The sequence below is a fragment of the Capra hircus genome, chromosome 22 (assembly GCF_001704415.2).
Source record: "Capra hircus breed San Clemente chromosome 22, ASM170441v1, whole genome shotgun sequence".
NCBI lineage: Eukaryota > Metazoa > Chordata > Mammalia > Artiodactyla > Bovidae > Capra > Capra hircus.
The window spans coordinates 6293301-6307877 of record NC_030829.1 but is presented as its reverse complement, the minus strand read 5'-3'; the positions used below and the strand labels follow the sequence as shown (position 1 = coordinate 6307877).

Below are 14577 nucleotides of genomic sequence, written 5' to 3'. Positions count from 1 at the left end.
CAAGGTTGTTCAGAGTAGTTCTCTCTTAAACAGCTGGGGCAAGGAATTCTGGAGCTCGGCCAGAGGCTGGACCGGCTGGGAGCTGGAGTAATCAACCTTAACGTCCATTTTTTTTCCCCTTCGGGTGAGAGAGTTCTTTGTTTTGCATAGAGTGGTGGGGAGGACCGGAGGGGAGCTTTAACTCCAGGCTATTTTGAGCCGTGTAACTTTCCTTCAGCATCACAGAGAGGAGGAGCAGGAGGACACGAAAATAGACGTTTTGAAAAGGTTTTTGGTGAGTTTGCCAGGCTGACTCCCATCACAGATCTGAAGCATAAGATAAGCGGAAGCCTCTTTCTCATCCTCGTGGAAATGATAAGGGTGGTTTTTAGCAGGTGGCTGTCCTCCAGGTGGTGGTTCAGGGGCCCAGGCTACCCTCTCTGGGGGTCCTTGGCACACTCATTGTGGATCCCCAGTGGCCCCACAGGATGTCTCCCTCCCAACCTGTGTGAGTGTCTGTCTGTCTGTTGTGTGCCTGTCCTGCGTTTTACTTCCGCTCACTTTCTGTTGCCACAGCTCACATGGCCACACATCCCGACAAAGAAAACCGGGAGATATGTTCTGTCCTTGCATCTCATGTCTCTTGGAAGAAGTGGGCGGGATTTGGTGATGAGCTGTTAGTTTAGACCATGCTTCTCAGACTTGAGCTGCATCAGAGTCACCTGGAGGCCTCCTTGACCCCTTCCCCAGTGTTTCTGATCCAGCCGGCCTTGGATGGGGCCCAAGGATTTACGTTTCAAACAAGCCTCCAGGTGACTTGATACTACTGCTGGACCCGGGACCACACTTTGAAGAGTCCTGGCCCATGACGGCATCTTTGTATCTTGATTTATCCACGGTGGTGGTGGAGACCAGAAGTATAGCCTTATTTTTGTGACCCAATAGAGATCGGAGGGGAGGAGACAGGTAACCAAGATAGTCTTGGCCAGGACTTTTGGAATGTTACAAATGATTAAAAGTGGAAGATTTCTTGGAGGAACTGGCGTTCTGGAGGGTTGAGACCTGGGTTGTTGGGTGTGCCTGCCCTGTGGACTGGGAATGCGGTGGCACCTCTGCGGGCAGGCAGGGCGACTTCCAGCTGCGCTTGCTCTCTTGGAGCCCGAAGGTTTGGAGAATGAAGCACCTTAGTGGGTAAGGAGAGGTGACCCGGAGCAGGGGGTGAAGGAGGACTTGTGGGATACTCAGAGAGTTTGCCAGCTGGACTGAACCCGGTGTGGATGTGGACACAGACAAGCAGGACTTGGATTTGGAGTTTCTTTGAGTCCCAGCACCTGAAAACTGAGGGATAGTGATGGCTGTCTGTTGGATACTGAGAGAATCAGGGTGGCAGTTGGTAAACTTTCTTAGTTTGTGGTGCTTCAGTCAGTTCAGTCGCTCAGTCGTGTCCGACTCTCTGCAACCCCATGAATCGCAGCACGCCGCCTCCCTGTCCATCACCAACTCCCAGAGTTCACTCAGACTCACGTCCATCGAGTCAGTGATGCCATCCAGCCATCTCATCCACTGTCCCAGTAGCATATTGGGCACCTACCGACCTGGAGAGTTCCTCTTTCAGTATCCTATCATTTTGCCTTTTCATACTGTTCATGGGGTTCTCAAGGCAAGAACACTGAAGTGGTTTGCTTTTCCCTTCTCCAGTGGACCACATTCTGTCAGCTCTCTCCACCATGCCCGCTCATCTTGGGTTGCCCCACAGGGCATGGCTTAGTTTCATTGAGTTAGACAAGGCTGTGGTCCTAGTGTGATTAGATTGACTAGTTTTCGGTGAGTATGGTTTCAGTGTGTCTGTCCTCTGATGCCCTCTTGCAACACCTACCGTCTTACTTGGGTTTCTCTTACCTTGGGCGTGGGGTATCTCTTCACGGCTGCTCCAGCAAAGCGCAGCCACTGCTCCTTACCTTGGACGAGGGATATCTCCTCACCGCCGCCCCTCCCGACCTCTAGGCCCTCTGGCACCTGCGCAGCCACTGCTCCTTGGGCGTGGGGTTGCTCCTCTGGGCCGCCGCCCCTGGCCTCGGGTGGGGTAGATCCTCTCAGCTGCTCCTGCGCTGTCGCAGCCTGGCACTCTCGGCTGCTGCCCCTGACCTCGGATGCGGTTGTGGTGCTTAGAGGTTAAGAAAATGCCCTGCGGTTTCATTTATTAAAGCAGTCATCTGCAAACAGCTTCATGTACATTTATGTCCTAGCAACTCAGTAGCCATTTGAAAAAGGGATCACCATAGAAGAACAATACGTTTCTGTGTTAAGAACCGTAGTCACATGTTAATGGACTGCGTGTGTCTGCAGATTCCAAACTGGCTGAGTTGTCTGTGTGCTTGGTATCTGACTTGCAGGCATCACTGTGTAACCCTCAAATATGGGACATATTTTCAGCTGCCTGTGCGAGTTCCCAGTGGTGACCCAGCTGCTTGGGTGCATGGATTGAAAACTGGAATCTGGTAGTCTTCCCCCTTCATTGATTCACTGAATAAATACTGTCAGTGAGGTGAGAGGCACTGTCTGTCTCGGGATAGGGTAGAGTCGGGGGAGAGGGCCAAAACCAGACATTAAATTGGATAATCCTGCGTGGGTGGAGCAGACAGTGGGAGGCGGGGAAAGCCGGCAGGGGCTATGCTGAGCCTCCGGGCTCCAGGGGGAGTGTGGGTCTCTGATGAAGACAGCTTGTGGAGAAGGGCAAGTTGTTTGGACTACTTTCTGCTGATAGATTGTGAGTGTTGATAGGCCAGGTACTCAGCTCCCAAGATTTGTTTTAGCCATTCAGACAACTAGCAGTTGCTCTGTTTTTCCCGTGGTTATAGACTCCAGTGGCATTGTGGCCTCCCAGAGCAGAGGGGATTCTTGCCCTGTTGTGTGAAAAGTGTTCTGTGGAAGGACTCGCTGGAAGTTAGAGAGCTTTGTGAGCACCTTTAGTTCCTGGTTGGACCAGCCCTGGGGCTCAGGCCCCATACAGCGCCCAGGCTGCCCCGGAGTCCAGCCCAGCTTGCTACTTCCAGGGTGTGAATTTCAGGTGTTCCCGCGAAATCACGTCCAACCTGTTACCAGATTCTGTATCCCAGTGCCTTGCTCTTCTTTATCATCCCGAGGCTCACGTGTATCTGTGGGCATCGTACCATATCCCAAATGGGCCTGGCCTTTGTTCAGGAGCCACGATGAGCTCCATTCTGACTTAAGAATCAGACTCTCTTTCACTCCCCAGGGTTGGCTTGTGTGGGTGTCTGGCAGGGACTTTTAGCTCCCAGCATCCTGGATTGGGACCCTTGATGTCAACATAAGGATTCTGTTCCTCTTCTTTGCTCGGAGAGAAAACTGACACCCTGTGATCTCTCCGCCCAGGTACTTTGTGCTGGATTTCGAGGCTGGCATCCTGCAGTATTTTGTGAACGAGCAGAGCAAGCACCAGAAGCCTCGAGGAGCCCTGTCTCTTTCCGGCGCCATTGTGTCCCTGAGTGACGAAGCACCCCACATGCTGGTCGTGTACGCTGCCAACGGGGAGATGTACAAACTGAGAGGTATGTTCACCTCCTGGGAAGCTTGCAGACGGGCCTCTTGGATTCACAGTTAACATGGTGATGGCGGTCTGGTTTTTCAGTTTTTTAAAAATCACCTTTAATAGTTTGCCGTATTTGAGGACTCTGGTGACGGACACTGCCTGTCCTCTTGAGGTGGGGAGAGGAGCTGAGATTAGGAAGTATTTGTCCTCATTAACCAAGGAATTAAGGACAAATGCAAGGTGAGTGATCTCAAAGCTGGCTGAACCTTAGGACTTCAGCGGATTTTTCATATTAGCTCAGTATATATTTGCTTGTACCTTATATAGTGACTCTTCAGTGCCCATGAGGCTGTGCTCTAAAGATAAAAGAAGGCTTTCCCCGCCTATTTTTTTTTTTTTTTTGTGGCTGCGCTGCGTGACATGTGGGATCTTCCAGGACCAGGGATGGAACCTGTGCCCCTGCAGTGGAAGCGTGGTGACCTAACCAGTGGATCGCCACGAAGTCCAAACAAGTCTTTTAGGGATCATGGTGGGGACCTTCCTGGTGGTCCAGTGGCTAAGACTGCCTTGCAATGCAGGTGGTGCGGTTTTGATCTCTGGCTGGGGAAGCTGGGATCCCTCAGGCCTTGCAGCCAAAAAGCCAAAACATGAAACAGAAGCAGTATGGTAACACATTCAATAAAGTCTTTAAAAATGGTCCACATCAAAAAATATATATATAAAAAAATAACATCTTTTATTTATTTTTTTAGAAAAGGGCCATGGTGCCCTCCACTCAGAGTTTCTCTAGAACCAGCTGTTAGTAAAGGCCCCTTCACTTGTACTTTATTTGGGGGGCTGCATCAAGCAACTCATGGGATGTTAGTTCCCCGACCAGGGATTGAACCCAGACCCTCAGCAGTGGTAACGCTGGGTCGTAACCACTGGGCCACCAGAGAATTTGCCCTACTTGTACAAGTACAAGTGGCCCTAGAGCCTGGCGAAAAGCCAACTGGTGTTATTTCCTGTTGTCTGCTGTCTCCCCTTCTCTTTGCTTCTTGAAAGCCAGGAGCCCAGCATTTGGCCACAACTGGAGGTGCTAACTGGGCCTTCCCCAGGGGCTCAGCAGTAAAGAGTTTGCCTGCACTGCAGGAGATGCAGGAGGCACGGGTTTGATCCCCGGGTCGGGAAGATCCCCTGGAGGAGGGTATGGCAACCCACTCCAGTACTCTTGCCTGGAGAACCCCATGGACAGAGGAGCCTGGTGGGCTACAGTCCGTAGGGTCACAACAAGTCGGACACGACTGCAGCGACTGAGCAAACACACACACACACACGGAAGAACTAGCCACCACCCCCACCAAGGCATACCCACTGCACAGATTTTCAGATGGGGCACACTTGTCTGCGGTGATGTGATTTGATTGCTAGACCATTCTACCAGCATTCTGTCACAGGAGCATTGCCGGAAAAATAGTTGTCTTCTCATAGGATAACAAAACCGACCCCCAGGTGCACATTTGGTCACATGTGTGTGCACACACACAGTCAGTGTTGTTAAGGTCTGAGGAAAGAAGTGTCTGTTAAGTGCTGGGAGGTGGTTGGTGATCATACCTCTTGTGTGTGCTCAGCCATTCGGTCATGTCTGACTTTTCTGCAACCTCATGGACTGTATAGCCCACTAGGCTCCTCTGTCCATGGAATTTCCCAGGCAAGAATACTGGAGTGGGTTGCCATTTCTTCCTCCAGGGGATCTTCCTTACCCAGGGATCAAACCCCTGTCTCCTGCATTGCAGGTAGATTCTTAACCGCAGAGCCACTGGGGAAACCCATGCCTTTTCACGTATTTATTTAAGGGAAGGCTGAGTACAAAGAAAGGGCCCCTCATTCTTTGTGCTTGACCTGGGGGCTGGCAGTGGTGGGTTGGCCTTTGCAAAACCAGACTGAAGGCTTTGATTCCCCAGCTCAGAGCCCAGTGTTTGCTGACTTTCCTCCAGGCTTTGCTACCAAGGGGTAGGCTAAGCTGTGTTTCCTTTATTATATTTGTACTTTATTTACTTTTGACTGGAGAAGACTCTTGGACAGCAGGGAGATCACACCAGTCAATCCTAAAGGAAATCAGTCCTGAATATTCGTTGGAAGGACTGATGCTGAAGCTCCAGTACTTTGGCCACCTGATGCAAAGAGCTGACTCATTGGAAAAGACCCTGATGCTAGGAAAGATTGAGGGCAGGAGGAGAAGGTGGTGACAGAGGATGAGATGATTAGATAGTAGCACTGACTCGATGGACATGAATTTGAGCAAACTCTGGGATATAATGAAGGACAGGGAAGCCTGGTGTGCTGCAGTCTGTGAGTTGCTGCAGTGAGTCAGACATGACTTAGCAACTGAACAACAACTTTTGATCAAGCCACAAGGCTTGTAGGGTATTAGTTCCCCGACTAGGGATCGAACCCAGGCCTTTGGCAGTGAAAGCTCAGAGTCCTAGTCACTGGACCACCAGAGAATTCCCTCAGGTTCCTTTATTATCTGTATACAAGTCATATCTCAGGATCTGTTAAAAAAAATCCCCAAAACTTGTGAAATAAAAATGCCTTTAGTTGAAGAAAGGTTTCCGTTTTGGGGAACCATGAGAAGAGTCGTGTTTTCTTTTGAGATTCACGCAGTGCATGTCCTGCATTTATATGGTCCTTGGTTTCGCGTTGCTGTTTATTGGTTAATAAACTGTCAAAGTGGAAACAATCGCAGGTGAAAACCTTAATTGCTTTCCCTCCCCCCAACCCAGGGCTGTCAGGGTTTGTAGAAATGACACAATCCTTACAGAAGAACAGTCTAACCAGTTTGCCAATGGAGACATCTTTTTGCCTTTTAGTTTTTCTCTAGATTATCAAGCCCCAAACTTTTTTTTTTTAGGATAGTTTTAATAGCGAACATCAAAGTTTTATTATCTGCATGAACTAATCATAAGGGCTAAATTTAGCTTGAAGTTATCCACTACAACAAATGCAGGATACATTTCCGCTGCTTTCTGGCTGGTCCTTAGTCCATCCCCCAAGGATCTGGGCATCGATTTTCTCATTTCACATCTCGCTACACATAGAGATGAATCTTGATGTTAATAGATGCACAGCTTTGAGGAATGTTTCTGGGGCAGAGCCTTTGGGTACTGCCACAAACCAGCAATGTTTCTGAAGAAAATGACTCTAGTTTTTGCAAAAATCCTTTTTTCTTTGGAGTTGAGGTTCACCGGGTCTACACTTCCAGATTTCTTTACCTAAAGCTGACAAATGACACTGAGGTTCATTTTTGTAAAAAGTACAGACTTATAGGGGAATCATTCTGTTTTCTGCATAGAAAATGTTTTCAACATTTATGCAGTATTCTTTTAAAATATGTATGCAGTAAGTTATGCAATTAAATTAATTTGGATTTTATGAGACCCTGTTATGTATCCATGGTCTTTTAAGAAAATGAGTTTGTATATTTGAGAGATGGGGCTGTAGATGGAAGATGGTGATGATGCAGTTGACTTATCCTTAAGTCTCTTTAGGGGACAATTGAGGGTCTCTGAGGCAGCATTTGGTACCTTGTTCTGTCCAATCATAGTAACCCTTGAGAACACATATTAAAATGATAATTCAGCTGAATGCTTATTTTGCAAAGGCTGATAACTCCACAGTACAACTTCAGTAGATAACAGAGGGGCCCTGAGTCACTGCACTCTGATCTTCCTATTAGCCACGTGTGGCGGCAGCATTAAAAACAATCATGTTTGGTCTTCTCTGCGGCTTTTTAAAGAAGTAAAAAATGCTTCTGCACAGTAGGTTAAAAACTGGCCAAATTGTTCTTAAGCATGTCAGAATACCTTATTAACATGGTTTAAGAGGGAATTTGGGGGTTTCTTCTTCAGGGAAGCCTCCCTTAAGCACTTGTCCTAGGACTATATCAGGTGCCCCACTATATAATGAAGCAAGGTGTTTTTGTGTGTGTGTGTGTGTGGGGGTTGTCTTTTCATTTCTGGGCTTCCCAAGTGGCTCAGTGGTAAATCCACCTGCCAGTGTAGGAGGCACAAGAGAAGCAGGTTCGATTCCTGGTCAGAAAGATCTCCTGGAGTAGGAAATGGCAACCCACTCCAGTATTCTTGCCTGGAAAATCCCACAGACAGAGGGGCTACAGTCCACGGGTCGAAGAGAGACATGACTGGGTGACTGAACACACACACCTACCCACTTTTCATTTTGTTTAGTGTTTCCTTTACTGTGCAAAACCTTTTGAGTTTAAGTAAGTCCCATTTATTTTTGTTTTTATTTCCATTATTCTGGGAGGAAAAAGGTCTTGCTGTGATTTGTATCAGAGAGTGTACTGCTTCTGTTTTCCTCTAGAAGTTTTATTGTCTCCAGTCTCCCATTTAGGTCTTTAACCCATTTTGAGCTTATCTTTGTGTATGGTGTTAAAAGAATGGTCTCATTTCATTTTTTTACACGTAATTGTCTGGTTTTCCCAGCACCATTTGTTGAACAAACTCTTTCTAACTTTAATGTAGACTTGCCTTCTTTGTCATAGATTATTTGACCATAGATGTATGGGTTAAAGGTATTTTTTTTTTTTAAATTTGACTGTGCCAGGTCTTAATTGTGGCATATGGGGTCTAGTCCCCTGACCTGGGGATTAAGTTCAGGCCCCCTGCATTGCGAGCACAGAGTCTTAGCCACTGGACCACCCAGAAAGTCCCAGGTTAAGATGTTTTAACAGGGCATCTTTGCAGCCGCTTAAACATGCCCCACCAAAAAGCAAATTCCACCTCTTACCCTCTTCTAATGACAGGAAATCTTATTCATTTTTCTTCTGCTTGAAATTTCTGAGTTTGTTGTTTATTAGTTGAAAATGCCTGGAGAATCCCAGGGATGGCAGAGCCTGGTGGGGTCGCACAGAGTCGGACATGACTGAAGCGACTTAGCAGCAGCAGCAGTTGAAAAGAGACATTTAAAAAAATGTGTTAGGGTAATAGAAATGCTACAGTGTGGATGAACCTCAAAAAATGTTAAGCTAAGTAAAATAAGGCAGTCACAAAAACCCACATATGCATGATACCATTCATATGGAATGTCTAGAATAGGCAGATCTCTGAGACAGAAAGCAGATTAGCAGTTTCCTAGGGATGGGAGAGGGGGTGAGAGGAGAGAAATGGGAAAAGACTGATGATGGGAACAGGATTCTTTGCAGGATCCTGAAAATATTTTAAACCAAGATTATGGTCACAGTTGTACTATTCTGTAAATATATTAATACTCAAAATCACTCCATACTAAAAACAGGTGAATTTTACGTATGTAAATTCTATCTCAGTAAAGCTGTTTAAAGATCTGTTAGAAATTTAAAAATATCTATTTGTCTATTTAACTGTGTTGGGTCTTAGTTGAGGCATGGGGGATGTAGTTCCCTGACCAGCGATCGAACTCCAGCCTCCTGCATTGGGAGCCTGGAGTCTTAGCCACTGGACCACCTTAGAAATTTTTGTAAAAATAATATAGGTGTACTGATTCAACTCAGTTCAATTGCTCAGTTGTGTCTGACTGTTAGAGGCCAGGCTTCCCTGTCCATCACCAACTCCCAGGGTAATGTACTGATTCCTTTTGGAGAAATTGATCTGTATAGATAGGCTCAGTGAATTCCATCCAGGAAAATGAAATTCTGAAAATGCCTTTAAGTTTCTCAATAGAACTGTAGAAGTTTCTTTAAAAAGAGAGGGGGAGATTTTTGGTTAAGACTTGGTGTCTGCTGTTTTTTGCCATGAGTACAATCTGTGTTTGCCTTGCCTTCCTTCATCTCCAGGCCCCCAAGCCCTCAGGTGTGTGTAGAAACAGGCTGGATGTGTTTTGGCTCAATTGCTACAAGCCTTTGTTTCTCTATTTCAGCTGCTGATGCAAAAGAAAAACAGTTCTGGGTGACTCAGCTTCGAGCTTGTGCCAAATACCACATGGAGACGAATTCGAAGGTAAGTAACTGCAGAAATGGAGGGTCCTGGGGGGCAGGTTGCCCCAGCTCGGATGGCTCCCCTTCAGCCCAGGATCAGCTTCTTTGGGGAGCTGTTTTCCATATTATCTTTAAAGTTCACCACCATTAGGAATTCATACTTGTCCTGTGACATTTACTTTGAAAGCCGAGAGACAAGTGGGAGGATTTGCTTGTAGAGTGAGGGGGCAGGCATACACTTGATGGGAGCTGATCCTGGAAAGACACTTCTAGAGCTTCCTGTGTTGTCTGGTTAGGCAGCCGGTCGTTGGTCTGCAGAGAACTTGAGCAGGTGGTTTCACTGTGGCAGCAGAGGAGTCTGGTTTACTGTTCACGAAGACTCGTTGTCTCAGATCCTTAAATAAGATGAGGCCCCAGATTGTTAAGGCGCTTGTGCCTCTAAGTGTGTCTGCATGTTCTCGGGCACTTCGGCATCCAAGTGGGACTTAGTTTCTCTTCAGGATTCAGTCTGAGATCTTGGGTCAGATGTGCAGGGGGTAGGAGGTAGGAGGTAGGCATTCTCAGGGATTATTCAGAGGATCTCTTGTCACTAAATACAGAAAATAAGTCAGAGAAAGTAAACCATCTCATGTTGCTCATGCGTGCGTGCTGTCGCTTCCGTCTGACTCTGCAACCCCAGGGACTGCAGCCTGCCAGGCTTCTCTGTCCATGGGATTCTCCCGGTAAGAATACAGGAGTGGGTTGCCATGGTGCCCTCTACGGGGTCTTCCCCGACCCAGGGATCAAACCAGCATTTCTTAGGTCTCCTGCATTGGCAGGAGGGTTCTTTACCGCAAGTGCCACCTGGGAAGCCGGATATTGCTTATATGTAGAATCTAAGAAATAAAACAAATGAATATATGTACAAAACAGAAACAAACGGACTTGGAAGACAAACTTGGGGTTACCGAAGGACAGAGGGGAATTCAGTGTCTTGTCATAACCTAAATGGAATATAATCTGAAAAGGTCACTTTGCTGTACACCTGAAACGAACACAGTATTGTAAATCAACTATTTCAATTAAAATGTATAAAAAATAATTGCCCGATGAATTTATTCAGGGCAGGAAATATTTGTTAAAATTATTCAAAGGGCTCCCCGTTTATATCATAAGTTCAAGCTTAGTTATGATATTCAGTTGCAGTCTTTTTCTGTATTCCACGCACCTGATAGGAAGACCCACGCTCAAAACTTCTTAGGATTCCATTGCTTGTGACCTGTCTGCTCGTGGAGATGTCTTGTATAGGTATACCTCTGTTCTGCCTCCAAATACAGCCTGAAATGACTTCTTCACAAGGATTCGTTCATTTTTTTTCTTTCTTCTCCTTGACTTGCTCACTACAGCTGCACTCACTGTAATGCCTTTAGGCTTGCCCCCACTGGTGTCTGGGTAACCATAAGGAGGGCCGCTTCTCTTTTAGAAAATGTATTTTATTGAAGGATAGTCGATTTACAATGTTGTGTTAATTTCTGCTCTGCAGCAAAGTGATTCAATTATATATGCATTCTTTTTCATATTCTTTCCCATTATGGTTTATCACAGGATACTGAATATAGTTCCCTGTGCCATACAGTAGGAGGGTTTTTGTTTAGCCATCTGTATATAATAGTTCGCATCTGCTAATCTCAAACTCCCTGTCCTTCCCTCTCCCACTCCCGACCCTTGGCAACCGCAAGGCCAGTCTCATGTCTGTGAGTCTGTTTCTGCTTTGTAGATAAGTTCATTTATGTCATATTTTACATTCCACCTCTGTGATATCATATGGTATTTGTCTTCATCGGCCTTACTTTACTTCGTATGATCATCTCTGGTTCCACCCACGCTGCTGCCAATGGCATCAGTCATTCTTTTTTATGACTGAGTCATATTCCTGTGTGTGTGTGTGTGTGTGTGCACAAACACACGCACATATTCTTCATCCATTTATCTGCTTATAGACACTTGCATTGCTTCTGTATCTTGGCTGTTGGGAAAAGTACTGTGTGAACACTGGGGTACATGTGTCTTTTTGAATTACGGTTTTGTCTGGATATACGGTAGGGCCCCACTTTTAAAGCTTTTCTCCCTCTGGCCTCCTTTATTCTCTAGGAATCACAGTAGGCATTCTGGGCATTTCATCAATATTTTATAAATACCTAGGCAGGGCAATATAAAGTTATTTTCTTTTTCTATGTATCGTTTTACTTTTTGTAAAATAGAACAGAAGGGGATAGGATACAAAAGACGTATCTTTACCTGTTGCTCATTGGACGTGACTTGGTGAATGAGTCTAGTAAATTTAGGTGTGTGTGAGTATGTGTGCTTGGATCTGTAGCTCTCAGATGTTGAAAACCTCAGGTGTTTTTATACAGATGGATCCTATCATGCACACTGTTCGACATTTTGTTCTTTTCATTCACGAAGATATCTTGGAGATTTTCCCCTACTGGGTATCTGCATCTACCACTCTTGTAGGATGGCCAGATGCTGTTCTGAGGGGTGGATGTCAGAGCTTTAAGCCTGTCACTGCTGGATGCTTAATTTGATTGTGGTTGTGGTACCTGATGCTGTAATAAACGTCTTTGGACACTCATCTTCTAGTGCCTCTAGGGGTGTATGTCTGTGAATTTATATCAGTGGAAGTACTGGGTCATGGAGAATATGTCTTCTAAATTTTCATGCTGTTGCTGCTAAGTCGCTTCAGTGTGTCCGACTCTGTGCGACCCCATAGACGGCAGCCCACTAGGCTCTGCCGTCCCTGGGATTCTCCAGGCAAGAACACTGGAGTGGGTTGCCATTTCCTTCTCCAGTGCATAAAAGTGAAAAGTCAAAGTGAAGTCACTCAGTCTTGTCTAACTGTTAGCGACCTCATGGACTATAGCCTACCAGGTGCCTCCGTCCATGGGATTTTCCAGGCAAGAATACTGGAGTGGGGTGCCATTGCCTTCTCCCTCAATTTTCATAGTCATTGCTAAATTGTCTTCTTCAAAAGTTGTCCTGATTTGCACTTCCATCCGTTCTGCGTGTAAGGATGTTTCTTCCCCCTCTCACTAACCATAGCTCTCACGAGTATTGAGTTTTTGATAGTCTCACAGATAAGAAAATGGACCCTCGTGATTTTCATTTTCACTTCTAAAATCATGACGAGCTGAGTATATTTTCAGCTCTGGCCACTTGTGTTTCTTTTATGTAAACTGCCTATTTATACCCTTCACCCATTTTTCTGTTGAATTTGTCTTTTCTTCTTGATTTGCAGTAGCTGTATATGTGTTAAGTCTATTTGTCCTTTGCCTGTCATTTGTACTAGGTATTTTCCCCAGTAGGTAATCTGGATTTTGACTTTGAATACATTCTTTTGCTATGTAGAATATTTTTGTAGTCAAATTTACAAACATTTTCATTTTGGGGTTTTGAATTTGCATTGTGTTTTGAAAGAGCTTCTCTGTTCCAAAATTAAGAAAACATTCTTCAGTTTTCTTGCAGTGAATTTGTAGTTTAATTATCGTGTGTAAAACAATGGATTCATTTGGAATTTATTCTGGGTGTAAGAATTGAGGTGGGAAAACCAGTTTTAAGTGTGTTGATGTTTTGAGAGATCACTGCAGACCCAGTGTTAGTAGAAATAGTTGAATCTGAAGATTCTCGGAAGGAGTAGCTTTAACAATCTGGATTGATCTGTTAACATTAAAACCCAAATAAATAATAAATTAGAAGTTAGGGCCTGTAGCCATCACTGCTCATTTATAGCATAGCAACTGGGATCAGTTAGGGAAGAATCATTTTTAAATTGTGACCAGACCTTGTAATGCAGCAGAAGTATGATCAAGTCCAAGTTTGCTCAAGCAGAAGCAGTGAAAATTAAGTTAGGCCTGAGGTGAATATCAACTTGATAACCGGTTCACTGAAGGATGGCTGTTGAGTTTGTGTTGTGCTTGCTGGGAACGCAAGTTAAGCCTTCCCTTCCTTGGGTTCCTCTCATCCTCTCTGAGAACACTATCCATACAGCTGCTTGGAATTTTACCTTTAAAAACAAATACTGTGGGACTTCCCTGGTGGTCCAGTGGGTAAGACTTTGCTTTCCAGTGTAGGGGGTGTGGGTTTGATCCCTGGTTCAGGAAGCTAAGATCCCACATGCCAGGGACATAAAACAGAACATCGTATACCCGTGGCAGATTCATGTCAATGTATGGCAAAACCAATACAATATTGTAAAGTAATTAGCCTCCAAAAAAAATAAATTAATTAATTTCATGAAAAGAACATAAAAAAGAAACCAGAACATAAAACAGAAGCAATATTATAACAAATTCAATAAAAATGGTCTTTAAAGATGGTCTACATGAAAAGAAAACCCACTTAAAAACACTTCACCTGCTATCATATATTAATGCATGTATATGGGATCTAGAAAAATGGTTTAGATGATCTTATTTGCAAAGCAGAAATAGAGACAGACGTAGAGGACAGAGGTATGGACACCAAGGGGTGGGTGGCGGGTGGGAGGAAGTGGCAGGTGGGATTGACATGTATACATTATTGATACTGTGTGTAAAATAGCTAACTAATGAGAACCTACTGCACAGCACAGGGATCTCGACTCAGTGCTCTGTGGGGACCTAAGTGGGGAGGAAATCCAGAAAAGGGGGATATATGTATATGTGAGGCTGATTCACTTTGCTGTAGAGCAGAAAGTAACAACGTTGTAAAGCAACTATACGCTAATAAAATTTTTTAAAAGCTTTTTTGATTTAGAATCAGCCGTTGCCTGGAACAGATATTTAGGCAGATGAAGTAGGGTTATTATTCAGACTCAACCTGGTGAGAATGTTGAGAGAAATAGGATTTATTTGGGACTGCTCAGGGCTTTAAGGATGACCAATCCAGCCCTAGGCGCTTGGACAAGCTCCTCAGAGACAACAGGTGTGTTTTGATGCATTTGTGAGTGTGTACCTGCTTTCCCATAGGCTGTGTTCTTTTCAGATGGTCACACAGAGAACTTAGGGTCCTTCAAAATCAACAGAAGCAGATATCGGAGGGTGGGGTGGCGTGTTAGGGGAACTTATGAATAATACAG

General features: G+C 45.2%; 1 protein-coding gene across 1 annotated transcript in view; it reads left to right on the top strand.

Annotated features, from left to right (window-relative positions):
• The window catches only part of OSBPL10 (oxysterol binding protein like 10), a 323310-nt gene that overhangs the window by 91035 nt on the left and 217698 nt on the right, over positions 1-14577 (top strand). The window contains exons 2-3 of the mRNA XM_018038204.1: positions 3373-3548; positions 9425-9504. Coding sequence (XP_017893693.1) covers positions 3373-3548; positions 9425-9504 — 256 coding nt within the window. The remainder of the gene's footprint in view (positions 1-3372; positions 3549-9424; positions 9505-14577) is intronic.